The sequence below is a fragment of the Canis aureus genome, chromosome 21 (assembly GCF_053574225.1).
Source record: "Canis aureus isolate CA01 chromosome 21, VMU_Caureus_v.1.0, whole genome shotgun sequence".
Lineage (NCBI taxonomy): Eukaryota > Metazoa > Chordata > Mammalia > Carnivora > Canidae > Canis > Canis aureus.
Genome location: NC_135631.1, coordinates 18936681 through 18963036, shown reverse-complemented (window position 1 = coordinate 18963036; position 26356 = coordinate 18936681). Strand labels below are relative to the sequence as shown.

Below are 26356 nucleotides of genomic sequence, written 5' to 3'. Positions count from 1 at the left end.
CGGCCATATCACAGGGGCTTCAGAATAGGACTTAGTTAATCCTCCAGCTTTCTTATCATTCCTTCTCCCTCGCTGCTACCAAAATAATATCCTCTTGCAGAGAATTTGCAAGTCAGAATATCTGCTGGTACCTCCCTCAGATAGCATGGAAGGGTGGGGATAACTGGAGAATTAGCTAAATCTTCCTCAGTTACAAGTGGCACGTTGTTTGGTGTTTACAAGAGGAAGTGACCAAAGGTTCTCATGTGAACCTATAGCCGTAGCAATTTGCTTAGAAGTAGGGCTTTGCGTTGAGTTGTGTGTGTCTACCAGTACTTGAGGGGAGGGAGTGTAGGTGGAGGAAAAACTGACTTCACTGAGTGTAGTTGTGTATATGTTTGTCCTGATAGATCCTGTGTCCCAAGCCTGTCCATGTCCGGCCCCCGATGCCACCGCGTTATCCTGCTCCCTATGGCGAGAGGATGTCTCCAAACCAGCTCTGCAGTGTCCCGGTAGGTCACTTTGAATCCTAATGAAAATGTGCAGCATATGTTTTCTGATCACTACTAGTATATAGACGTCTCCTAAATTAGGTGCGGTTTTTATAATCTCCCATACTTGAATTTCTGGATGTTATGGTCCCCAGGTCAGAGGCCATGATACATCATGTTCAGTTGTTTCATACCTGAGGTGATTTTTTTGTTTGTTTTATCTTTAAAAATCCAAACCTGGCATGGTCATCTGGTTTCCTGCTATTTCAATCCCTCATCCTTCTTCAGGTTACATGATCATAGTGCTTTCTGATTTCTAGCATTGCTCTCTTTTGTATTCCTTCCATAGACAGCTTGACTCTACAGTTTGAGCATTTTACTATCCAAGTTTATTCTGCATTCCTACTGAATTTCTTTATTGTATCAATTTACCTATTTCACAGAATGTATAATTTTTTTCTTTTTTTTTTTTTTTGCTTAGAACTCTTCCCTACTGGGTCACCCTTTCCCTCCTAGTGTTCCTCCCGTTCTCAGCCCCCTCCAGAGAGCACAGCTTCTTGGAGGAGCACAGGTAAGCCTGTGATGAGCCCACCCCATGAACAGCTCTCTTGCTTTCCTGACCTTTATAGGTGCTATTCCTCTTTGCTGTTAATCAGTTTCTGTTGCCTCTTATTATTTGCTTCATTTTTTCAAAGTTCTTCTCTGTGGATAAAAGCAAGAGGACTTGCTGATTAACTAAATCTGAGATCCTCTCCCTCTTTCTAGCTACCGCCTGGACGGATGTCTCCCAGCCAGTTTGCACGGGTCCCTGGATTTGTTGGTAGTCCGCTAGCTGCCATGAACCCCAAGTTGCTGCAAGGGCGAGTGGGGCAGGTGCTTCCCCCAGCACCCGGCTTCCGGGCCTTCTTCAGCGCTGCACCCCCCGCTGCTCCGCCGCCTCCACAGCAGCACTCCCCTGGCCCAGGGCCTCACCTGCAAAACCTAAGGTGTGCAAACTAAGGCCACTGTTTACCTGTCGGTTGCCCAGATCTCTTTCTTAGGGATGCCCCTAGATGTCTGCAAGAGGTGTGTTTTGAGATGTTACTGGATCCTCCACTTGTCAAACAGAGATGTGTGACAGTCTCCAGGCACTCTTAGGAATTAACATTTCCATAAAGTCATGTGCTACATGTATAATTTGCATGTTACTAGTTAATCGCCTCTTTTATTCTTACTGACGTTTCTTAGGTCTCACCTTATATCCCTTTTACAAACACACAGGTCCACAAAGTACTTATCAATTAAGAATTATCACTTAAGAATTACTGTATGCTAAGACCAGAGGTGTCGATGCTGAGTAGTCAGCTCACCTCAGTGTTAGAGCTAAGTTGTCACTTCTGTCCTGGTTTTTCGATGGGTTCAAGTTCCTGCTCCTAGTGAGGTTGTGGTTTCTTGTATATTGTACCAGGATTCCTCAGAGAAACAGAACCAATGAGATACATATATATATATACACATATATATAAGTATACATGTATATGTGCACCCACATCTATCTTGAAATAAAGATTTATTTTAAGAAATGGCTAAGAAGATCAATAGAGCAGGCCAGCTGAATGGAAATTCAGATAAGGGTTGAATTTGCAGTCCTGAGTGAGATGTGTAGGACAGACTGGCAGGTTAGAAGCTCAGGCAGCACTTCTGTGTTCCAGGCTTGAGACAGAACTCCTTATCTGGGAAATAACCAGTTTTTACTCTTAGTGCCTTCAACTGTGGGTAAGGCCCACCCACATTGTCAAAGATCCTCTTTTTTCTTAACTCTTAATTAATCGTATCTACAAAATACCTTTACAACATTTAGACTAGTGTTTGACCAAACAATTGGGCATCATAGCCTATAACCAAGTTGACATAAATGGACCATCACACATACATTTTCAGTGTCATTCCCAAACAGTTGAAACAAAGCACATTAAATGTTTTAAGAGATTTCTGTTTACAGTTAGGAGGAAGACTAAAATAATTGCACTGCTTCACTGCTAATTCACTCCAATTTTATGATCGTTGTCTTAGGAGTTGAGAATTAGTCTTTGTAGAGGACATGAAAAAGTACAGCAGTCTTTTCTTCTGAAAGGTCTAAGAATAGACCTGGACATTCCCTGAGTCCAAGTGTATGAAGTGATCCTGTACCAACAACATTCTCTAAAACTTAACATCACAGAACAAGAGAATTGAAAACCTTTCCCTGTTTTTCTCAGATCTCAGGCCCCCATGTTTAGACCAGACACAACTCACCTCCATCCACAACACCGTCGGCTCTTGCATCAGAGACAGCAACAGAACAGAAAGTAAGTATTCATCCTGCTCCTTGGTGGTTTCTTAATTCAGCTTTTAATTTTGACAGTTTAGCAAGATGCTACTGATTTAGTTTACTTTTTAAGTAAACTTAATTAGTATTGAGTTTATGTTACTGGTAAAGAAGATTGTATATGCTGTCATTTTATGTTTTTGATACACTAGCTTTATTATTTTTTTAGAGAGTGCGTTGTGGGGAGGGACAGAGGGAGAAACAGAGTCTGAAGCAGACTCCATGCCCAGCACAGGGCCTAACATGGGGCTCGATCTCACAACCTGAGATCATGACCTGAGCCAAAATCTAGAGTCAGATGTTTAACCAGCTGAGCCACACAGGCGCCCTTATATACTAGGTATAAATGACAAGATTTTATTAACGAATTTCTAAGATTCGATAAATCTGTTTCTCATACATCAGAAATACAATATAGATCTGATTTTTTAAAAGTCATTTTATATTCCTTACCGAGTTTTTACTATATTGTTAACTGCCTTTGTTTATCATCTCAACTCAGAGATAACCGTGAAATATCATCTCTAGCCTTACATTTCGGTCTTATGTAAAGTCAGCATTCGCTCTATTTTTGCCTATAATTTAATCCTCATTCAACAAATAGAAAAATATGTACTATGTGCAGCCCTCGCTGTGTTTCAAGCACTGTGGTAGGTTTTGAGGACTGAAAGAACAAGATGGGTGAAAGTCCTGCCTTCATGGAGTTGACATTCTACAATCATTCATATACAGAAAATTAGAAAATTAAACATAACTTTGAGGTTTCTTTAACCTTCAGTTTTATAGGGATCCCTGGATGGCTCAGCGGTTTAGTGCCTGCCTTCAGCCCAGGGCATGGTCCTGGAGTCCTGGGATCGAGTCCCACAACAGGCTCCCTGCAGGAAGCCTGCTTCTCCCTCTGCCTGTGTCTCTGCCTCTCTCTCTCTCTGTGTCTCCCATGAATAAATAAATAAAATAAAATATTAAAAAAAAAAGAAACCTTCAGTTTTATAGTTCTACATGTATAATTCCTTCTCTCTTTCAAAGAACCTCTAAAATACTTTTTTGCAGGGGGAAAAAATACAGGCTCTTAAAATAAGACACAGAAAGTATAAACCATAAAGGAAAAGATTAATACATTTGACTGTTAAAATATAAAACTTCTAGTACCTGTAGTTAACAATATGGTTTTATGTGTTTGAGAATTTATAAAGAGGATGAATCTCATTCATGTGAAGTGTTGTTGTTAGCACCAAAAAACAAAACAAAAAAAACAATGGGAGATACAGAAACTCTGGTAGGTGTTGAATATATCCATTACCATATGTGTAGTGATGGTGTAATAAGTGTTTGCATGTCCAGACTTATAAAACTGTACACATTAAATATGCACAGTTCTTTGTCAGTTATACCTCAGTAAAGCTGATAAGATTTTGCTCATATGTGGAATTTAAGAAACAAAAGAACAAAGAGGAAAAGACAAAAACTCATCACTATTATAGAGAACAAACAGATGGTGACCAGAGGGGAGGGTGGATGAAATAGGTGATGGGGATTAAGAGCACCCGTGATGAGCTCTGAGTAACATTTAGAACTGTTGAACCATTGTATTGTACACCTGAAACTCAAAGATTTTAAACTTGCTTATAATCAGGAAAATACAGATTAAAATTAAATAACCATTTTATATCATCAGACAAGCAAAATGTGAAATGTCTCAACACTGTCATTGTTGGCAAGAATATTGGTTAGCCTCAGCCTCTTGTAAAGCATTTGGCAATAAATAATGTTGAAAATGTGGATGAACCACATACTAGCCTTCTCCTTGTTGGTGTATACTTCTGTATGCTCTCAACACAGATAGAGGTGACAAGCATAACATTGAATAAGAAGCAAAGAGCAGATTTACATTTCCAGTACAATTTGTGTAAAAGTTAAAGGCAGATGGAATAATACTGTATAATATTTAAGGACATACATCTGTCATGAGTCTTAAAAACATTGCAGAGAGGGACTCCTGAAGGGCTCATTTGGTTAAGCGTCCAACTCTTGGTTTCGGCTCAGGTCATGGTTTCCCGTTTATGCAGTCAAGCCTGGCATCAGGTGCCGTGCTCAGTGTGGAGTCTGCTTGGGATTCTGGAATTCTCTTCTCCCTCCCTTCACACACACACACCAAGCAGCCTCATGTGTGCTCACACTCTTTCTCTTCCTCAAATAAACAAAAACTTCTTTAAAAAAAAAATTTTCAGGAGGAGTGCGTGCAAAGTCAGGATAGTGGTTCCTCTCGGAAGGAAGGGAGGCAGGAAACCAGGATCCAGACAGGGTGCAAGAGGGCCTTAACTAAGTACAACAGTATATTGCTTTAATATTATTGTTGAAAACCCTGAGACAAATGGGGGCAAATAAATTTTTTTTCATTAAGTCTGGGTGGTGGATAAATGAATGTTTATTACGGGCTTTTCTCTGTATTTGAAGTATTTCATGATTTTCATCAAGTTAAAAAAGTATATAGACTGCAAGTCAAATTGGCCTGTGTTCACACCTCTTGGGCCTTGGTGTGTTGTCTTCAGCAGAGAAAATAAAACTGCCTACCTCTTAGGGTTATTGTCGGGCTTAAACAGACGTCCATCGGTGAGAGTGCACAGCACATGGCGAGGCACTCAGCAGCTCTCAGGTGTATTGCCTTCAGCGTGCATTGCGTAGCTCTTTCTTCTCTGATGCCATTAAGATTCAGTCCCTTTTCACTCCTTTGTTGACAAAAGCAAAGTGCAGTCTTATTTTTAACTGGCCCAGCTTGTTTCTGTATTGTTACAAAGCCTAAAGAGCAAATGTGCCCCTGTGTTTGTTTTCAGCCAGCATCGGAGCCTCAATGGTGCTGGAGATAGAGGAAGTCACCGGAGCAGTCATCAGGACCATCTCCGAAAGGATCCCTACGCCAATCTCATGCTGCAGCGAGAGAAGGATTGGGTCTCTAAAATCCAGATGATGCAGCTGCAGAGCACTGACCCCTACCTGGACGATTTCTATTACCAGGTAGATGACCATTCTGTCCCTTACTCTGGTGAGGCACTTGTGAAAATAGTGGTAGCTTTAAGTCCTGACAGAATTTTCTTTGGACTTAGTTTTCAGTAGGGTAAGAATTGACTAAGCAAATTCTGTCCTCTTAAGCTGGAGAGCCTCTCCCTATTCACCAGAAGGTGTCTGTATATGCCTTTTATTCCTTACACACAGAGCCTTTCGGGCCAGAGTTTGAAATCTCTTCAGCATTAATAATCTGGTTCTCTCAGTGAAGAGTTACTGGTGCTCTAACTTTAAAGATATTTCCGTTGATGATGGGCTCTTCTGAAGGCTGGGATTTTTTGAGAAGTAAATGTCTCTAGCTGTCTAGCAAAAATTAAGGATCGATATATTAATTAGAGTCCAGGTTGTTGCTGCCACCAGTATAATCACATAGTGATAAAGAGCAGCCGTACTCTGGGCTTGTGTTGCAACTGAAATCCTCTTCCTGTGGTAGAATTACTTTGAAAAACTGGAGAAACTGTCAGCTGCTGAAGAAGTACAAGGCGAAGGTCCCAAAAAGGAGCGCACCAAACTCATTACCCCTCAGGTGGCCAAACTGGAGCACGCCTATAAGCCAGGTAAGATCCTTTTGCCTTGGCCCATAATAAAAGAAAATCAACATGCTGTAGATACAAGGTAGAAATAACTGTATAGATGACTGGCTGTAGAGATGTTCAAAGCTCATTTATTGTCCTTAAATGCAGAGGTCAGCCTTCATTGCAGTACAGAATCAGTGGTTTAGCAGATAGACTTGTAGATCCTTTACTGCTTGAGGTTCCTTAACTTTTTAAAACATGTTATAATTTCTAGTATCCCTATAATAAATGGGAAATACTTCAGATTTTTATTGATTATCCTTGTAACCAAAAAATGGGAAAAGATTTAGGGTAAAACATCACATTAGATACATAGATTTTTGTACTGAATTGTTAGGCTCTGAGTAAAGAATAGAGAATATAAAGGTCTTTGAAAGCTGCCTACATTGCTAAGTTATTTGTTGGAAATGTTCTGTCCTTGCAGTGCAGTTCGAGGGCTCTTTGGGAAAGCTTACTGTCTCCAGTGTGAATAACCCCCGAAAAATGATTGATGCCGTTGTAACATCGCGGAGTGAGGATGATGTAAGTGTCAGCAGAACTGTGTTCAAGAAATGCTGGGTCAGGTCATCCCTACTCCCTGGGGGTCATTGTGGGAGGGAATCAGGCACAACAGAGTTGTTTGTTGTCTAACTGGGAGCTTTCCTCCACCGCACCCCAGCACATCCTGGCATTCTGGTTTCCTGCGGGTGGGCTGAAGTCCTAACACCTTCCTTTTTAAGGCAGCTAGGCCAGACTCTGGGTGGCAGGAGTCTTTACACTGGGTCACTGGCTGCAAATAGCATTGGCTGTTTATTCCAGTTTTTAAAATTACCATTTTCTATGTGTTTTAAGATTTTCTTGTGATTATCTTCATCTTCACTGCATTCTACGATTACCTTTTTATCCATCTGTAAACTCAGTTTGGTAGTCTTTGTGGGTGAATTCAGTCAATTCTATGACCTTTGTCCAGTTATCGTTGTTTAGATTAATGTTTATTAATTAATGTGTAAGTTTCTCTTACAGTCTTGTCACAAATGAAACTATGCACACTTAGAAAATTGTTTTTAGGGGATCCCGGGGTGGCTCGGCAGTTTAGCACCTGCCTTTGGCCCAGGGCGTGATCCTGGAGTCCCGGGATCGAGTCCCGTGTTGGGCTCCCAGCATGGAGCCTGCTTCTCCCTCCTCTCCTGTGTCTCTGCCTCTCTCTCTCTCTCTCTCTCTCTCTTTCTCTCTCTGTCTTATCATGAATAAATAAATCTTAAAAAAAAAAAAAAAAAAGTCTTTTTAACAGAGATAAAGAATTCACACTGAATAGTCTTGTCTTTTTTTAGGAGACAAAAGAAAAACAGGTTCGGGACAAGAGACGAAAAACCCTTGTCATAATTGAGAAAGTAAGTTTTAGAATTTGTTGTTGTCGTTAGTTCCAAATAAGGAACTGTCAAATATATGTGTACACAAGAAGTGGAAAAGTAAGCAGTCGGTGTGCTGTGATTTTAATTAATGAGCATATTCTTCTTACATGCCTGTTGTATACCAGAACACACTAGAAAGGACGTGCTGTGCCTCACCTATGGCCTTGTGGAAAGAACACTGCAGTTACAGTGACACGTCCTGGGTCTTTGTCCAAGCTTGTTCAGTTAACTGCTAAGTGTTTGCGGTCAGGTCACCTTTCTAAGAAAGTGAAAAAAATTATATTATTCCACCTGTGAATTGAGTTAATTAAGTCAGTTCACAGGTATTACTGGATATCCCCTGGATGCTGGGCACTGTGCTGGATGCTAAGAAAAATGTGGTCCTCATTTGGCACTTAGTTTGTAAAGTATAAATAACAGTGTTGCAAGGCCATAGGCACAGTGAGGAAGGGCACAGAATGTGCAACCACACTGCAAATCACATCGTCTTCATTTCTGAGTCTGTGACTCGAGGCAAGCTACTTAATCTTTCTGTGCTGTCGTCATTTTCTTTATCTGCAACAGTGGAGACAGTAATAGTCTTTTTTCAGACCGGGTTGTGAAGAGCATCAGGTGAAACGAGTATGTGCACCCAGGAGTGAAATTATTGCTGTGTTTATAGATATAAGGCACACCTGAAGCAGTGATACAAGTCATTTATGTTACAGTGCTATTCTTGCTGCTGGAAAGTTTTCAAAGTACTGTCCATTCCATCCTGGTTAGAAGTCAGGAGGGACAACAAACAGGAATTCTTTAAGTCCTTTCACTCTGTTTTTCTGGATTCAACAGCACCTTTTTCCTCTCAGTCTTACTACAGTTTGTTTCCACTCTTTGTACCTGGTGGTCTTAAACTCTCAAATTGTTTATCAAATACTCCGATCCTGACCCAGCATGCTGTCGCCTGCTTTGTGTCTCACTTAGACCTATAGTTTACTCCTGGATGTGGAGGATTATGAAAGGCGGTATCTCCTAAGTCTAGAAGAAGAGCGACCTGCCCTGGCGGATGAAAGAAAGCACAAAATTTGTAGCATGTATGACAACTTAAGGGGGAAATTGCCTGGACAAGACAGGTAAGAATTGTACACTTGGAGTGACACGTGAGACCAGCCAGACTCCTCACTTGGCTGACCTGAGCTTTCTACATGTCTCTCTCTCAGATACCTTCCTTACCATCCTGGGAAGCTCAGAGTCTATCCTTCTGGCCTAACTCAAGTGCCATGTCATACAAAGCACTTCATAATCCTTCCCAGCCAGGAAAAAAAAAAAATCTCTTTTTTCCAGATTCATTTATTCATCACCAATATATTTCCTACCTGCTAAGGCCTATGCTGGGCACTGCAGATATGGTGGAGAACAAGATATGGTTTCTGTGTTAGAGCCTACAGATTGTGCTTGCTTTATGCTTTACTGTAGCAGGTTCAACCTTGTAATCTTTGTGTTGTCTTTTTCTACTGAGATGAAAAGTTTAGACATTTATATTCTCTTGGGATTTCCATAGAATGCTCATATGCTATGGAAGCCAATCAATCTTCCGGTGGGGACTATGCTCCTTAATATAGCTGTTTATCTGTATCTGTCATCTCTCCCATGCAGGATCTTGCTAACAGTAAATGTTCTATAAACCCAAAGTGTTTTATTTGATGAATGCAAGAGGACTCTGTCCTGATAATTTCCTTTCCTTTGCCCATTTAAGAGAATTGGTGATTCTTCTAAGCCAGAACACGCACAGACCAGAACATAAAAATAAGCACCCTCTTTTCAGCACACCTTTTCTGGAGTCAGGTTGACATACAAGTGGTTGAATAAATGTAGGTTTGTCCATAGTTTGAGATGTTATGCAGCCATCAGATCAACGTAGTTGAAGTATGTTTATGGAGATAGAATATTGTCACAAGAAGTTGTTGAGTGAAGAAAGTCAAGAAACAAAGCTGTGTGAATTCTCTGGATTTTTTATTTTTTTTAAGATTTTAGTTAGTTATTCTTGAGAGACACAGAGAGGCAGAGACACAGGCAGAGGGAGAAGCGGGCTCCATACAGGGAGCCTGATGGTGGGACTTGATCCTGGGACTCCGGGATCACGCCCTGAGCCAAAAGCAGACGCTTAACCACTAAGCCACCCAGGAGCCCCATTTTTTTCTTTTTTAGTGAAAAAATATACAGCACAAATGTTCTTAAATATGATAATAATGTAAAGTTAATTCTGAAATGATTGTTTTTATATCCTTTTTGCTTATGTATGTTTTCAGATTTTGCCGTATCAACCATGTTTTTTGTTTAGTTGTATAACACATAAAGGAAACGAATACATGTAGTTTGAACAAGTCTTTTTAATGTACATCTGTGAAAGGACAATTTTCTACATTTGAGAAACTTGAAAAACGACTTGTTAATGTGTGGTTGAGAGTTGGAGAAGTAATTCTCACTATTTTGCAGCACAGGTCATCTTAGGGTGAAAACGAGCACAGCATATTCGTTCAGTAACATGGAAGAGGAGAAAAAGGATGTCTTCAATTGTTCTTGCTGACCTAAGTGAGCATTTCCTTCCCCCGCAGGCCAAGTGATGACCACTTTGTACAGATCATGTGTATCCGAAAAGGGAAGAGAATGGTTGCCCGTATTCTTCCTTTCCTCTCCACAGAGCAAGCAGCTGACATTCTCATGACAACAGCCAGGAATCTCCCTTTCCTTATCAAGAAGGACGCACAAGACGAGGTGATCCCCCATGTGGGACTTCTTTCCTTTGGGTCTTCATAGTTTATAAGGTTTCTAGAATCCAAATTTCATTTTCTCCCCCTCCTCATTTCTGCTGTCTTATCTAACCTTCAGCAGTAGGATTTGATTATTTAAAGGAAAACTCCAGGACTATATTTTTAATCCCACTTTTGCTCCAGTAGACCAAGTTCCTAAACCAAGGAAAGCAATAATCCCATCTTAATTTGACATAGTTGTGAGGTTATGTTGTATATCAGAATTTTGGGAGAAGCAGATAATTCAGCCCTACTCCCAACATGCTGAATCAGAATTTACAGAGGAAAAATCAGGGCTTCTGTATCTATAACAGAATCCCTAGCTGAATCTGATATGAAAATTTACAAATTTATGATCTTGGTTAGTTTGCTGGATATAAAGTATCCCTCGTTGGGCTGTTGTCAGGAGCTTAACATCCAGCTGTAGACTTAGTTGAATGGTGTCCCACATGAATCAAGCCAGTGCTTGTAAATGACATTTATCATGATCTAAACTAGGCTGGACTTTGAAACATGATTTTCAAGTTTGTAAGTTAACTCTTGGTAAGAACCGTGCTCTACTTATCTTTGTCATAACACTTGAAAGATAAGCGCTATTTAGAATAACCTTAGGAGTTCAGAGCAAGAAATTGATAAGGGTAGCACAACGGGCAATTATTACTGTAAGATTCAGAATGTTAGAACTTAGAGCGAGCCTTATTACAATAGACTGTGCTTGATTTTTTTTTTTTAAGATTTTATTTATTCATGAGAGGCAGAGAGGCAGAGACATGGACAGAGTAAGAAGCAGGCTCCCTATAGGGAACCTGATGTGGGATTCCATCCGAGGTCTCCAGGATCATACCCTGGGTGGAAGGCAGATGCTCAACTGCAGAGCCATCCAGGCGTCCCTAGACTGTGCTTGATTAATAACCATCTGGTGACGATCCACAGAAAACATGGTGCCAAAATACCTTGTAAGTGGGATGGCATGAAAAAGTTGAAAATTATTCCTTCTAAAATCATAACGAGTTGAAAAAGTCCTTCTAGAGATTATAGCACCAGCAGAATAAACTAATGCAAAGTTGAGGCCTCATTGTCAGGAAAGGTAAAGTGGGATGAGACAAATACTATTGGAAAGATTTTAAGAAGGGAAAATGGGTTGGAGGAAAGTTTAAGGATTTGAGGTTTATCCTAGAAAATAGAAGCCAGACTAAAAGCAACAGGTCCCTTATAGCCATAGATGGTTGTAGGCCATGGGGTGCGCACTCCCAGTCCTAGAGTAACTCCTCTATGGAAACAAGTTTGGGAGAGCTTTATTCATTCTGTCGATACTTACTGAACGTGTGTATAGACCAGATACTATTTTAGGTCCTAGAAATATAGCGCCTAGTGCTGGGAGCTAGGAATTCGAAGATGCTTGCCTCCGTGGAGGTACCTGTGAGTGATGAAAACTTGGTTAATTAGAGAGGCCAGAGTTTTTATCTATGCATGCTCAAGAGTAATAGGCCAGATCTCTGAATACCGTTGCTGGAAGTAGTGAGTAGTTGCAAGTCTAAGGCATAAACTATACAAGGTAATTCTGGAATAATGTGCCAGAAAGTAAGGAAGGTGACTGACTCCTAGGGTCCTATGTGAAAGATGTACAGACAGAGTTCAAGGGGCTCCTACTGCCTGAAAATGGGGTAATTTGCATCAGAAAGAAAAATTACGGCAGTGGCTTGACATACATAAAATATTTTTAATTTAATGGTTCATAATGATACCAAAAATACATATATTCACCTTCAAAGATTGCTAGGCCATCAGTTCATTATCCTGAAAATGGATAAAGGAAAAGACTCAAAACATCTATCTTGTCTTTTCATTACAACGAGACATCATGGTGACCACAAAGTTGATCATAGAAAATCCTTCCTAGAAGCATTTCAGCTAATAAATGCAAAAGAAATGATAAAATTAGAAAATTTCCAGTTCACAATCGATAATGGAAAAGCAGTCAGTCAGCCTGGACAGCAATTCCTTACTGGTGCCAAAAGGTTAGGTAACAGGTGGATGGGGAATGGACAGTAGTTGGAGCACCAAACAACTAATGGCTAAATGAGAGTCACTGTGCTTTGTGACACAATGCAGGAGAAACCTCGGCTCTCCATCGGGGAAGTTTTTGCCTTCCCTTCATGAACTTAAATCTTATCAAATATCAAATTGTAATCATCAGTTTTTGTTGGAAAGACAGAGGATGGTAGAACCTGTTAAGTGACGCCACAGATGTGCAATTAGCCAAATCCAGACAGCAGGACGGCGTCAGTAACTCAACAGCATGAGAAAAGGAGACAGAGCATGGGCAAAGGACCTGTTTGCAGATTTTAGAAGCCTTACCAGCCAGATGCGATGTGTGGGTCCTGTTGGAATCATGGTTAGAATCAATCAACTGTTAAAAAAATGTTTTTGAGACAACTGGAGAAATCTGAATTTGGAGGAGATATTAGGTGATACTAAGGAACGGCTGTTAATTTTGTTAGCTGCAATAATACTGAGAGGTTTTATTAGAGATACTGGCTGAAGTATTTATGGGTGAAAGGCTAGGTTATATGGGAGGGACATTGATTTCCTAAGAATGGTAGAATGTTGATGATTTTTTCTTTTTTCTTTTTTTTTTTTTTGTATATTTTTTCATTGAAGTTCAATTTGCCAATATATAACACCCAGTGCTCATCCCATCCAGTGCCCCCCTCAGTGCCCGTCACCCAGTCACCCTAACCTCCCTCACCTACCCCCCTCCTTCCACTACCCCTTGTTCGTTTCCCAGACTTAGGAGTCTCATGTTCGGTCACCCTCACTAATATTTCCCACTCGGTTCCCCTCCTTTCCCCTATATTCCCTTTCATTATTTCTTTTTTTTTTTTTTCTTAAAAGATTTTATTTATTCATGAGAGACACAAAAAGAGGGACAGAGACGTAGGCAGAGGGAGAAGCAGGCTCCATGCAAGGAGCCCGATGTGGGACTCAATCCCGGGACCCCAGGATCACACCCTGGGCCAAAGGCAGACGCTCAAGCGCAAAGCCACCCAGGCGTCCCTTTCACTATTTAATTCCCAGGGAATTTCACCCTTTCACTATTTCTTATATTCCCCATATGAGTGAAACCATATGATGTTTGTCCTTCTCCGATTGACTTACTTCACTCAGCATAATAATCCTTCAGTTCCATCCACGTACATTGAAGCAAATGGTGGGTATTTATTTCTGATGGCTGAGTAATATTCCATAGTACATATATGAATGTTGATGATTTAATTGTTGAAGCTGAGTGATGGGCACACAGATTTCATCGTACTCTTTACACTTTTATGTATGATTAAAACTGCTTTTGTTGTTAAAGCATTGTGTACTCAGAGTAGTAGGTAACAGAAAGTCCACTCTCCATCTTGAATGCCGTCACTTTTTATACATGGGCAGTGAGTGCTAGAAGCACCCTGGTTCCTCTCCTGTGTTAGAACCTGGTTCTGTTGACCCTACCACCTGGGCCTTGTGGCTAAAAGAACTGAATGACTCACAGGCCAGAATTCAACAGCCTTGGATTCTGGGTCTCTTCTAGCTATGGAACTCTCAGCACTGAGCTTCTGCTCGCTTGGCCTGGCTTGTCTAATCTGAAAAATTAGATTATCATTTCTCTATCTTCCTGTTGAGCTTTATAAAGATCAGACAAGATCTAATTAAATCTGAAAACACTTCTGGATAGTTCCACGGCACTCAGAACTTATGTGTCTTAGAGTCCTCCTCATGGTATATTGAATTTGCCGGTTTATTCGTGACTCCCCACACAACCTTAGATGCCTGCAGGTCTGTCCTGTTTACCATTTCACAGGGGGCCCCGGTGCCTGGCACATGGTAGGCATGGAAGTGTTTGTGGAATGGGTTAAAGTACCAATGTGTTACCATGAGTCATGCTGTTTGAGAAGTGATTTACACCCTTGGTGGATACGAATCCTGTTTCCTGTGCAAATTGAGCTTTAAAATTTGTCCATAGACATCTCAGAACCCACTGTTGAGACTCTGGTGGTACCTGCTAGACATGTCAGCCCTTTTGTGGTAAATCTGCCTGAGGCTGTCCAAGTGCTGCTGAGCACTCTCCCGTCCGCGCCTGCTGACACAGGCTCATGAAGCCATAGCTGCCAGGATGTAACACTTTTCTTTATTTTTCATAGGTGCTGCCATGCTTACTGAATCCCTTCTCTCTGCTCCTGTATCACCTTCCGTCAGTGACTGTCACCAGCCTTCTGCAACAGCTCATGAACCTACCTCAGAGCGCAGCTGCACCAGCACCCTCCAACCCTCACCTCGCTGCTGTGCTCCAGAACAAGGTGCTCCTGCCCTTCTAGATTTCAGTTACACATGTTGGTGCTGCTTTCAGGGGTGCCTGAGTGGCTCCATAGGTTATGCAGCCAACTCTGGGTTTCAGCTCAGGTCGTGATCTCAGGGTTGTGAGATCGAGCCCCGTGTCAGGTTCTGCACTCACATGGTCTGCCGCAGTCCCCATCCTCTGCCCCACGCACACTCTCTCGCTCTTTCTCTATCTCTAAAATAAATCAATCTTAGAAGCTTCTTTCAGTCAGGAGTTATGTTAAGCTCCTAGTGTCAACAAAATAGGATTTTCTGTATCTCACATAGAGTAGCTTGGGCACAGTGTCCACCTGGCATCAGGGGTGCAGGCCCCCCAGGTTTCCTGCTCTGCAGCCTAAGCAGTGGCTGCCACGCTCAGGACCACTCCAGCTCCACTGTGTCAGGAAGGTGCGTGCAGAGAGCTGGCTGCCTTGCTGGCACCTTTTCCAGGAGTTCTGACCAGCGACTTCTACTTAATCCTCAGTGGCCAGGGTTTCCTCACTTGCCACATGGAACTGCAGAGAAGGCTGGGAAACCTCTTAGTTCACACTGTTGTGGTCTCAGGTAAAATCCTAATTCGAACACGAGGAAGAAAACACATCAGGCTCCCAGGGGGAGTGTAACACAGAAGAGGAGACATGAACTTTCTGGACAGCTTTCTGTTTCCTACCCACGCTAGGTTTGTGACGCTGAGCACAGTTTCACTTCACGGCTGTACGGGGAGGTGACGATTCAGAGCAGTCCTGTTGCTCTGTTGCTCCGATGAGCTCAGCGCTGTGATGGTTCAGTGTGCTGCCTTTGTCCTGGTGGGCATGTGTGCAAGCACAGTGGAATGGGGAGTGTCGAGGCCCTTTCCCCCCCCGGCATCTGAAACCCTGTCAGGGCAGGACTCCAGGGTGGCAGGTACAGCAGGGGCTGGGAGGTAACAGGCTGTGGGCCTCCCATGGTGCGTGGTCTCTGAGCTTTAGTATCGATAAGGGCAGCAGAAAACCATGTGGTCAGACAGGAGATGGTTCATGTATCCCAGTGTTGTTCTCTGACGGTGACCTGAGGGTTCTCTGGGAGGCGAGCTCGGGAACCGGGGTTCCCTTCAGACCCCTGTCTCTGTGATTCCATATATGTTATTTCCTGCCCCTTGTTCCTGTTCGTATTCCACTCTGTGCCCCTTGACCATGCGTGTCCCACCGATACTGCCTACTGAATCGGGCATATCTTCAGTCTCTGCGGCAGGTTGTTAAATCTTAACTGTCCCAGACACGTGATGTATCTGAGTCCTTCTCTGCCTCTGTTGGCCCAGCAGGTGTGTCCTTTGTTCAGGAAACTTTCTCAGGAGACTCAAGGAAAGCTTTTCATACCCTCATCATTTCAGTGACCTCTCTGTTTACATTTTCCCACTGGTCTTCACATCTTTTGTCTTTATTCAAAATATCTTCATCTATTAAATGTTTTTTTTTCTTTTTCTGTGAACTTTTAGTTTTCTGTATCAGAGTTTGACTTTCTTTTTAAATCCATTTGTTTTAGTAAAAGAAACACTAAGTCCCATGTTATCTGTGGCAGAGAAAAATTACCTTTTCATCTGACTTTGGGGTGGGGAAGCAGGGAGGATGCTTGGCCCTTTCGTTGATGGTGCCGTCACTGCTCTGCTGAAGTGGAGGCAGGAGGAAGACGCAGCGTCCCAGCTCACGGCTGCCCCAGTCTGCCAATCCCACAGCACAGCGGTAGGGCCACCTTGATGCAGTGCTGCTCCGGGTCTGATGCTGGGACCCTGTCCGTGGTGCTGGAGGATTGGGTGCGGTGCTGAGTGGGATTCCCTCTGTCTCCTGTAGTTTGGCCTGTCACTGCTCCTCGTCGTCCTGAGCCGTGGGGAAGACCTGCAGAGTTCAGACCCTGCCACAGAATCAACACAGAACAACCAGTGGTCAGTCCAGGCTGCATTTCTTCCTTCACATTCTTTAAGGTGCTCCCTTTGTTCTTCTTCTCATGTTCTCATCTGCTCTTAATGGTTTTCCTTTCAGGACGGAGGTGATGTTCATGGCAACCCGGGAACTTCTGCGGATTCCCCAAGCAGCCCTGGCCAAGCCCATCTCTATGCCCACAAACCTGGTGTCCCTGTTTTCTCGCTATGTGGACCGACAGAAACTGAACTTGCTGGAGACAAAGCTGCAGTAAGTGAGACAGCGCAAATCTACATCTCACTAACGTGGGCACTGTAGGAGTTAGGGGGAGAAGGTGGGGGGTGGGAGGACACTGCAGGAGTCAGGGAGGAGGTCAGGGGCACCAGGGCAGTGCAGGAGTCAAGGGGAGGAGGTTGGGGGCACCAGGGCACTGCAGGTGTTGGGGAGGAGGAGGTGTGGGGCACAAAACTGAATTTGGTGGAAGTGGTTAAGGACCCATATGCATATGTGAGCATCTCCCAGCGACAGGACGCTGTGTGGGGTACAGAAGCATCCTCACAGTTCACTGAGCAAGGGAGGGAGTGCATCAGTGTTCTGAGAATTCTAACAAGGGTGTGACTAATGCAAACAATCACCTTCTGTTTTGACTCATCTACGCAAGTGTCCTTTCTGTCTCTTTTCACCCGTAGGCTCGTTCAGGGGATCCGATAAGAGGTCTCCACCTGCAGCCTGGACCTCCTTCTGGCTGCCACCTGCACTGCCGCCGTCATGATGGAGTGTTTTTAATGAGGGAGGGAAGGTAGCTTGTTCCCCAAAGCGTCTCGTGGACGGATTCCGGTCACAGGGGTGGTCTCCCCCTGCCAGGTGTTTCCCCACTGCTCTGTGACACTTGGCTGGGCGATTCTCCTGCTGGTTCCTTCCTACCTTCTGTGTTACAATTCTGCATGTCCTGCTTTTCCTCTCAATTCTTCTCAACTTTGCATTTTCTTTGCCCTAGAGACACAAATGTAATCTCTCCCCTTACCCCACCCCACGATGCCAGTTCAGAGTAGACCGTAGCCTGCCACAGGGTTCCTGCCCTCGTCCTATTCAAGTCTTCTTTCATTGCCCCATATCAATACAACTATAGGAGAACCAATTAAGTAGAAACCAATATATATATATATATATATATGCACACTCTCCACATAACGTTCACGTGGTGTCCAGAGGACCCTTAAAGAACGAGTTTTAGATTGAGAAATACGTAGTTGACAGGTCCCTTCTCAAAAAAACAAATCAGCCAATGTATTTTTAATCTGTTTCTAGTCCATCTCGTAATTAATTTGGTGGGTTTTGCTTGTTTTAATCTAAATACAGGGTATGCAGCACGTGAATAAAATCCGAACTCTTACTTGGCTGGCACCCAGCTCTAGGCTGAGAAGTCCTGTGTCTCCTCCCTGCCCTATTCCCTTTGTATCTGTGTGTCCCCTGTCATCGTTGTGTCCCCCCCCCACCCCCACCAATGAAATGGCACTGGGTTAGGCCCTTCTCCTGCAACCACCACTGTATGCTGGAGCATGTCCCTTCAGGAGTGCAGGGTTGCCCCAGATGAACCGGACGTACAGCCTGCTTCCACAGCATAGCGTTGGCGCACTTGCTCTGTCTTCCTGACACAACTTCAATAAAGCCATGCTTTTACTTCCCTCTTCCCCTTTATTATTTGATGTTGTGGGTAGTAGCCTGCACAGGTGACCACAGAAGGTAGTTGGGCTGGTCTGCTCTGCCGGCCCCTCTACAGCACAGCAGAACTGCTGTCCTTCCCCTTCATCTGCAGGTCCCCTCCCGGGCATCAGGGGCCTGGCTCTAGTCCCAGTCCGTTCTGGCCGAGCAGCCGGCCATGGTCCTCCCGACCCCATCCCCCTCCCTCTCCTGTCTCCCCCTCCCTCCCCATACCTCCATCCTCCCCACCCGTACAGCAGCCAAGCAGGAAGAGGCCTTTGCTCTCCAGTCATTACAGCCCTCCAGAACATTAAATCAGCATCCATTTCACATGGCTGTCCTCATATACTGTATGCTACTCTCACCTTCTCAAATGTTAGTGAGGGGACACGTGATGATGCTCAGAGAGAATCAACCGTTTGCACATGCGTGTGTTGTCCTGCAGTACTGTCCTGTTACTCCGCTGTCCTTGCTCCCATCTCTGCCCCCACCCCCACCCTGGGCCCCAGCCCCCAGCAGCTGCTCCTGACCACTTGACCTAGCTCCCCCCAGCCCTCACCTACTGACTGTTTCTACCACGCGCCTTCCCTCCCTTCCCCTCACAACGGATCAAGTGAATACTTGACTTATTTCTTCCTTTCTGTGCTTTATCTTTTTTGTTTGGTTCTAATTAATAAAAATTAAAGTTTCTAAATTTACATTTTTATAGGGTATTGTAAATAAAAACAAATTGTATACTTGAAGAATCATGTGCCTGCATTTCTACTTCTTGTTTCGTCTTGTCCAAACACGATGGCAGACAGGTTTCTAGTCCACATGTTCCGTGGACTGGCGAAGCTCTCAGTGTGGGTGGTCAGTAAGGACCTTAACCTCTGTGCTGCTGTGAGGGATGCAGGTTAAAGACCTGCTGCTGCAGAAACGGATGGCAGGTTGTGGTGGATGCACCGTGCAGTCCCCTTGGCATCCCATCCACCTCTAGGCTTGGTTGCCTTTACAAGCTGTCCTGCAGCCCAGCTTGGCCTACTGCTGCCGGCCTGGTTTGCTCATCTCCCAGGACACGGGCCAGAGTGGATCATTCTTTGCAGTAAATCTGTGTCGTTGGAGATGGGGTGTTATCTTCACTCTGACGCACTCCAGGTCAGAGATGCGGCCCTCTGCCCTCACTCTGCCCTTGTGGTGTGTGCACCTGACTCTTCCTTGCCACATCTCCTGAGACTTGCAGGATCAAGCAATTTCTGGCCAAAAAAATAACAGAATCATCCCATTCCTCAGTGGGTTGGAATGGAAAGTAGTACTAAAAAACTTTCCGAGAGATTCTCTCCGTCTCCCAACTGCTCCTCCCCTACTCTCTCCCAAATAAATCTTAAAAAAACAATCAGTGAATATAATCCTCTAAGAAAGGATATTAAGTAGTAACAGACTTGTGAATAATAATTTTTAAAAAGGGAAATGCAAATGAATTAAACTAAGTTCACCCACACCCATAATAGAGAAGTAACAAGATACTTTTGTACCTATGAAATTAACAAAATCTTTAAAAATAATGCAAGTGAGAAGAGGCTGCCACTTGAACTGGTAGGAGAAACTACCTTTCTGGAAGTGCTTTGGAAATATTCACAGCCTCTAATTGGGCTTTAGAAATCTAAGGAAAGTCTAAAGGAATGATAACTGCCACGTTATTTTAATAGAAAAATTACAAGGAACCTAAATACCCAGTCTTGCAATAATGGTTATGTAGATGATCAGCCATGTGTCACAAGAAAGCAGAATATTTAATCATATTTATTCAGAATATTATTCAGCAGAATATTTATCTTTATCTTAAATAAAGATACCGGATGGGGGAAAAGCGTAAAGTATATATGCTTTTAATCCAATCTTTTTTATAAGATTTTATTCATTCATGAGACACAGAGACACAGGCAGAGGGAGAAGCAGGCTCCCAGCAGGGAGCCCGATGTGGACTCGATCCCAGGACCCCGGGGTCACACCCTGAGCCAAAGGTAGATGCTCAACCACTGAGCCACCCAGGTGCCTGAGCCCAATTATTTTTTAAAGAAAATGCATATACAGTGGAAAAAATACCTCGGGAGGGGAGGGTATGTTCTGAATGGTTACTGATGTCTGTTTCCAGCTGTGGGAACACAGGAAACAAGTTTTGCTTTTCATTATTTTCTGTAGAGAAAACGCTTTGCTTCTATCCTTGCGAGAATTTTTTTTTTTAAGATTTTTTTTTATTTATTTGAGAGAGAGCAGGAGGAAGAGAAGGAGGGGCAGAGGGAAAAGAAGCAGACTCCTTGCTGAGCAGGGAGCCCAATGCAGGGCTCCATCCCAGAACCCTGAGATCATGACTTGACCCGAAAGCAGACATGTAACCCACTGAGCCACCCAGGCGCCCCGGGAGAAATATATTTTTTTTTTCGGGAGAAATATTTTTAAGAAAAAATCGCTTTTGAAGAGTAACTTTGCCACAGGAAAATATTAAGAATACAGTGTTAAGTGTAAAATAGGTTCTGTATGTGTATGTGTGTGATTTAATATGTATGGAGGGGGGAAAAATGCCATCGAAGGTGACAACGTAGCAGTGGTGGCCTTTAAGGAGATGTTTGCAGAGGATCGTGTGCAGGGGTGATTATTCCTTTTTCCATATTTTCCAAATTGTCTTCAGTGACCATGTATTGCTATTCTAGTCAAAAGGGTGCTTCGATTCCTCTCTAAGAACTAAAAATACGAGTAGTCTTCTATTCCTAGTGAGAAAATAAGTTACAGCAGGGCGTCTGATGCGGTCGTGCTGGACTTCAGAGCCAAAGCGTTTGACGTTGCAGCAGTGGATCAATGTGGCCCGGGTCTGAAACCGTCGTGTGAGAGCGAGGCGGTCACCCTGAGAAACGCCGTCATCTCCCTCTAAGAAGGCCTACCATGCCAGAGCGTCCATGTGTCCAAGCTGGATCTTCCAGAAGCTTCCTGGTTAAGTTGCACTGGTTCCCAAACTAGCTTGAATCAGGAAGGATCCCGGCTCCATCTCCAGAAAGATGAAGTGTCAGCCAGCTGGCTTGCCCCGAAGTTGCCCGTCTGTCACGAGGAAGACGTGACTCTCTGAATTTGATACGGAGAACTGGCCGCCTTCTGCCATCTGCTCGTGGAGGGCAGAGGAGTCCACTGCGGGGGGAGGGCAAGCGGGGAGCTGAGAGCAACTTCTCTTCCTCTGGGCCCAGCTACATTTGAAGTATATGAATGTCGTGACCTTGGGGAGACTACCATGAGGGTGTGTAGGAAGCAGGTCTTTAATCTGAGGAACCAGCATCTGAAAATTGCCCAACAGCATGGTTTTGACCCTTCTTCCTGCAGAAGCACAGCTGTGAATCGTTTGTGGGTCTCATAACAGCTTCTGCTTTGCTTTTTGTTTTGCGGAATGCTGCACATGAGGCTGTTGGAGTAGCCTGTCTTTATTATTGTCTGTGACTCTGCAAGCTCCCACCTCAGCCACCTTCGTTCTCCAAGGCAATGTTACCCTCACTCAGACCTGAGGGCCACGAAACTTCCAGAAGGAAGCTAGGTAATCATTGATGTTTGTCCTTGGCCAGTTGTGAATACAACGCTCTTAAATTGCTTAGATGTTGAGCCAATCTAAAGAAACAGAGAAATCCGGGAAAGTATCTCAGATTCCACCCTCCCCCCAGAAAACATACCACTAACAGTTTAGTATATCATCCTCCAAGTGACTTCTCTATGCATATACATGCATAGTCAGAATTACAAATTTTTTTACCTTGTTTTTTCTCCATAATACATCATGGACATCTTTCTATGTCACTATGTAAGAGCTCCCTTGTTTTGTTTTTATAAGATTTTTTTTTTTTTTTAAGTAATCTCTACACCCAATGTGGGGCTTGAACTCACGACTCTGAGAGCAAGCGTCCCATGCTCCACCGACTGAGCCAGGTGGGTGCCCCAGCCACCCTGGCTTTCCAACAGTTGTGTAGTGTTCTGCTTGCCATTGAACCATCGTTTATTTAACTGCTCCCCTATTAACAGGATTCAGTCATCAGATACTCTTCATCGTTGTTCATCCAGCAGCACACAAACGTAAACCCACAATGTCACCTGACAGCTATTTTGTAGTGTACAAACAACACTCACACTCATCTTCTTGTCAGTCCTCCCTACAACATTTTGGAGTGGGATGGGCCATTCTAAGGGTCCCCTGCCAAACCTGTAGCACAGAAGACCATCCAGCAGGTAAGGGTTGACACTGGGATTTAAACTTTATGTTCTAGGCTGCACATCTAGTGTCCTGGCCACTAGAAGGCTCCTGTGCCTAATCCATGCTTTATATAGGAGCAGCTGAAAAGCTACAAGCATTAAGGACACATCTGCAAAGTCTTCTGAGGGGATTTTAACGCCTTCATTCTCAGGAAAACCAAGCAGTTGCCTCTCAGCAACATCAAAAAAATGGGGCAACTGAGGTGGTCATTATGAGGCTAGCTGCATTATATAAGGATGAGAGGTACAGCTGTCAGGCATCTGCATGGTCCTTTACTGGAAACAATCGGTCTGCCTGTGTGATGCCTGCTTCAAACTACATTGTCACTCACTTTATCGCCACAACCCCTAGGTCAGGAACAATCTGCAACAAAGGAAGGCCCTGCTCTGGTGCAGCCTGTGGTCTCAGGAGGGTACTTACAGGTAATGATGGGTTGCCCAGAGAACAAAGGGCAATGGAGTGGAGTAATGGGAGGATTGGTACTTTGTTGGTGGTGGGTTTTTGTTTTTTTTTTAAAGATTTCATTTATTTATTTGAGAGCCCAAGAGAGAGCACAGGCAGGAGGAGCAGCAGAGGGAGAGGGAGAAGCAGGCTCCTAGCCGAGCAGGGAGCCCGATGTGGGGCTCCATCCAGGACCCCGGGATCGTGACCTGAGCAGAAGGCAGATGCTCAGCCGACTGAGCCACCCGGGTGCCCCGATTGGTACTTTAGATAGTGGTCAGGAAAGGCTTTGCTGAGCGGGCACCATGTGAGTAATGACAAGAGGACAGCTGTGTGAAGGGCTCAGAAGGGCATCCCCAGGCAAAAGGAAGATCGCCAAGGCCCTGAGGAGGATGAGAACCTCAAGGACCACAGAAGGCTGAGGTTGCTGGAATGAAGGGGGGACAGAGTGACCACACGGGGCCTTGGAGGGATTCGCTTTCATTGCAAGGGGAAGCCTCTGCGGAGTGTTTAAGCAAAAACACAAAACAAAACAGAATCTGATTTGTTTTTGAAAATCATTGCAGAGTGGAGCTGGCCACAGGCACGAGGAGGGGCCACTTAGGAGAGGGCCTCACGGCACTATTCTGGTCTGCAGAAGACTGAGCCTTAGAAGGCAGTGACCGAGAGATTCTTTTTTTTTTTTTTTTTTTTTAAATTAGATTGAAGACAGCCCTTACCTTTGGGAGTTTAGGGGAATGGGATTCAGATGAAGATGTAGGAAATTGGCTGTTTTGTATTTATGTTGGGTGGTGGATTGGCGGGTATTCATTTCACTCTTGTGTTTCACAGCTTTTGTGTATCATACACATTCTGTGTCTGTTGGGGCTGGATTGTGTCTGTCAAAACTCACATGTTGGAATCCTAACCCCCAGGGCCTCAGAACGTGGCTGTATTTGGAGATGGCGTCTTCAAAGTAAAGAGGTTAAGTGAAAATGAGGCCATTCCAACACGCACATGAGAAAATGCTCTGCATCACTTGCCATCAGGAAAATACAAATCAAAACCACAATGAGATATCACCTCACACCAGTGAGAATGGGGAAAATGAACAAGGCAGGAAACCACAAATGTTGGAGAGGATGTGGAGAAAGGGGAACCCTCTTGCACTGTTGGTGGGAATGGGAACTGGTGCAGCCACTCTGGAAAACTGTGTGGAGGTTCCTCAAAGAGTTAAAAATAGACCTGACCTATGACCCAGCAATTGTACTGCTGGGGATTTACCCCAAAGATACAGATGCAATGAAACGCCGGGACACCTGCACCCCGATGTTTCTAGCAGCAATGTCCACAATAGCCAAACTGTGGAAGGAGCCTCGGTGTCCATCGAAAGATGAATGGATAAAGAAGATGTGGTCCATGTGTACAATGGAATATTTATTACTCAGCCATTAGAAACGACAAATACCCACCATTTGCTTCGACGTGGATGGACCTGGAGGGTATTATGCTGAGTGAAGTAAGTCAATCGGAGAAGGACAAACATTATATGGTCTCATTCATTTGGGGAATATAAAAAATAGTGAAAGGGAATACAGGGGAAAGGAGAAAAAATGAGTGGAAATATCAGAAAGGGAGACAGAACATGAGAGACTCCTAACTCTGGGAAACGAACAAGGGGTAGTGGAAGGGGAAGTGGGCAGGGGGTGGGGGTGACTGGATGATGGGCACTGAGGGGGGCACTTGATGGGATGAGCACTGGGTGTTATGCTATATGTTGGCAAATTGAACACCAATAAAAAATAAATTAAAAAATAAAAAATAAAATGAAATAGGAAAAAAAAAAGAAAATGAGGCCATTAGGCTGGGCTTGAACCCAGTGTGACCTCAGGACACAGGCACAGAGAGAAGGGCCGTGTAAAAGGGAAGGGGAGATCTCAGGAGCCAATCCTGTCCACACCTGCCATTTGATCTCAAACTTCTAGCCTCTAGAATCATAAGAAAATAAATTTCTGGGGTACCTGGGTGGCTCAGTCGGTTAAGAGTCTGCCTTTGGTTCAAGTCGTGATCTCAGGGTCCTGGGATTGAGTCCCACATCAGCCTCCCTGCTCAGCGGGGCATCATCTTCTCTCTCTTCCTCTGCAGCTCCCCCTGCTTGTGCTCTCTCTCTCTCTCTCCTTCTCTCTCTCTCTAAAAAAAAAAAAAAAAAAAATCTAAAAAAACCCAGTCACTTCTTAAGAAATGATATGGTTTGTCAACTTACAATAATCAAACTTTGATAGTGCTGTAAAATTATTTAAAAAAAAAAAAGGAGGGGGAAGAAAAGACATTTCCTTTGTTTAAGCCTCCCCCATCTGTGGTCTTTGTTATAATAGCCCTGAAAAACTAGTAAGTAGAGGTGTCAAATATTTTAATATCTTTACAATTTTTAAATTATTTTTTAAAAAAAAACATAAGATTGTAGAAGAATACATATCAAACTGTTAACAACGGTCATCTCTGAAAGGTGTGATGATGGGGGATTTTCATTTTCTGTATTTACATTTCTGAACCTTTCATATCTTTTATGATGAATATATAATAGGTTTGTTCTTGAAGGAGAAAAAAGAGAGCATGGATATGACTTGGTCAAGGATGCAGTGAGTGGAGGGTCAGAGAAAGAAAACCTGAATTACATATACAACCATCTCCCATTGCTTCTCCATTAACAGAGAAGTAAGCAGGCATGTTGTGTGGGATATCCAAAAATCGCTCCTTGGAAGAGAACCTTTTTCCCCTCCTTCCCTCTTCTCGCTGCCTAGAATGCAGTTGTGATGGCTGGAGCTCCAGGAGCCAGCTTGAGGCAAAAGCTAATGTCAACATCAGAAACAATTCACAGTGGAGGATAAAGAAGTCTGTGTCCATGAAGACTTCAGTGACCTACTCCACCAGCCTGAGCTGCCTACCTCTGGATTTCTTTCATATGTGAGAATAAACTCTTATGTGTTTAAACCCAGACAAATGGAGTCCCTGTTACTTGCAAATAAACCAAATTCTAATTATTACACAGTTTTTCAGCCTTTTGGTATTAGAGTTAAGTGCCCCT

General features: G+C 43.7%; 1 protein-coding gene across 2 annotated transcripts in view; it reads left to right on the top strand.

Annotated features, from left to right (window-relative positions):
• The window catches only part of PATL1 (PAT1 homolog 1, processing body mRNA decay factor), a 29347-nt gene extending 10014 nt beyond the window's left edge, over positions 1-19333 (top strand). For both annotated transcript variants that reach the window (XM_077863407.1, XM_077863406.1), the window contains exons 6-19: positions 390-491; positions 952-1041; positions 1236-1456; positions 2708-2797; positions 5649-5829; positions 6311-6434; positions 6877-6974; positions 7763-7822; positions 8804-8952; positions 10435-10594; positions 14817-14972; positions 16818-16909; positions 17007-17156; positions 17576-19333. In XM_077863407.1, coding sequence (XP_077719533.1) covers positions 390-491; positions 952-1041; positions 1236-1456; positions 2708-2797; positions 5649-5829; positions 6311-6434; positions 6877-6974; positions 7763-7822; positions 8804-8952; positions 10435-10594; positions 14817-14972; positions 16818-16909; positions 17007-17156; positions 17576-17597 — 1695 coding nt within the window. In that variant the 3' untranslated portion in view covers positions 17598-19333. The remainder of the gene's footprint in view (positions 1-389; positions 492-951; positions 1042-1235; positions 1457-2707; positions 2798-5648; positions 5830-6310; positions 6435-6876; positions 6975-7762; positions 7823-8803; positions 8953-10434; positions 10595-14816; positions 14973-16817; positions 16910-17006; positions 17157-17575) is intronic.
• Positions 19334-26356: the final 7023 nt, after the last annotated feature.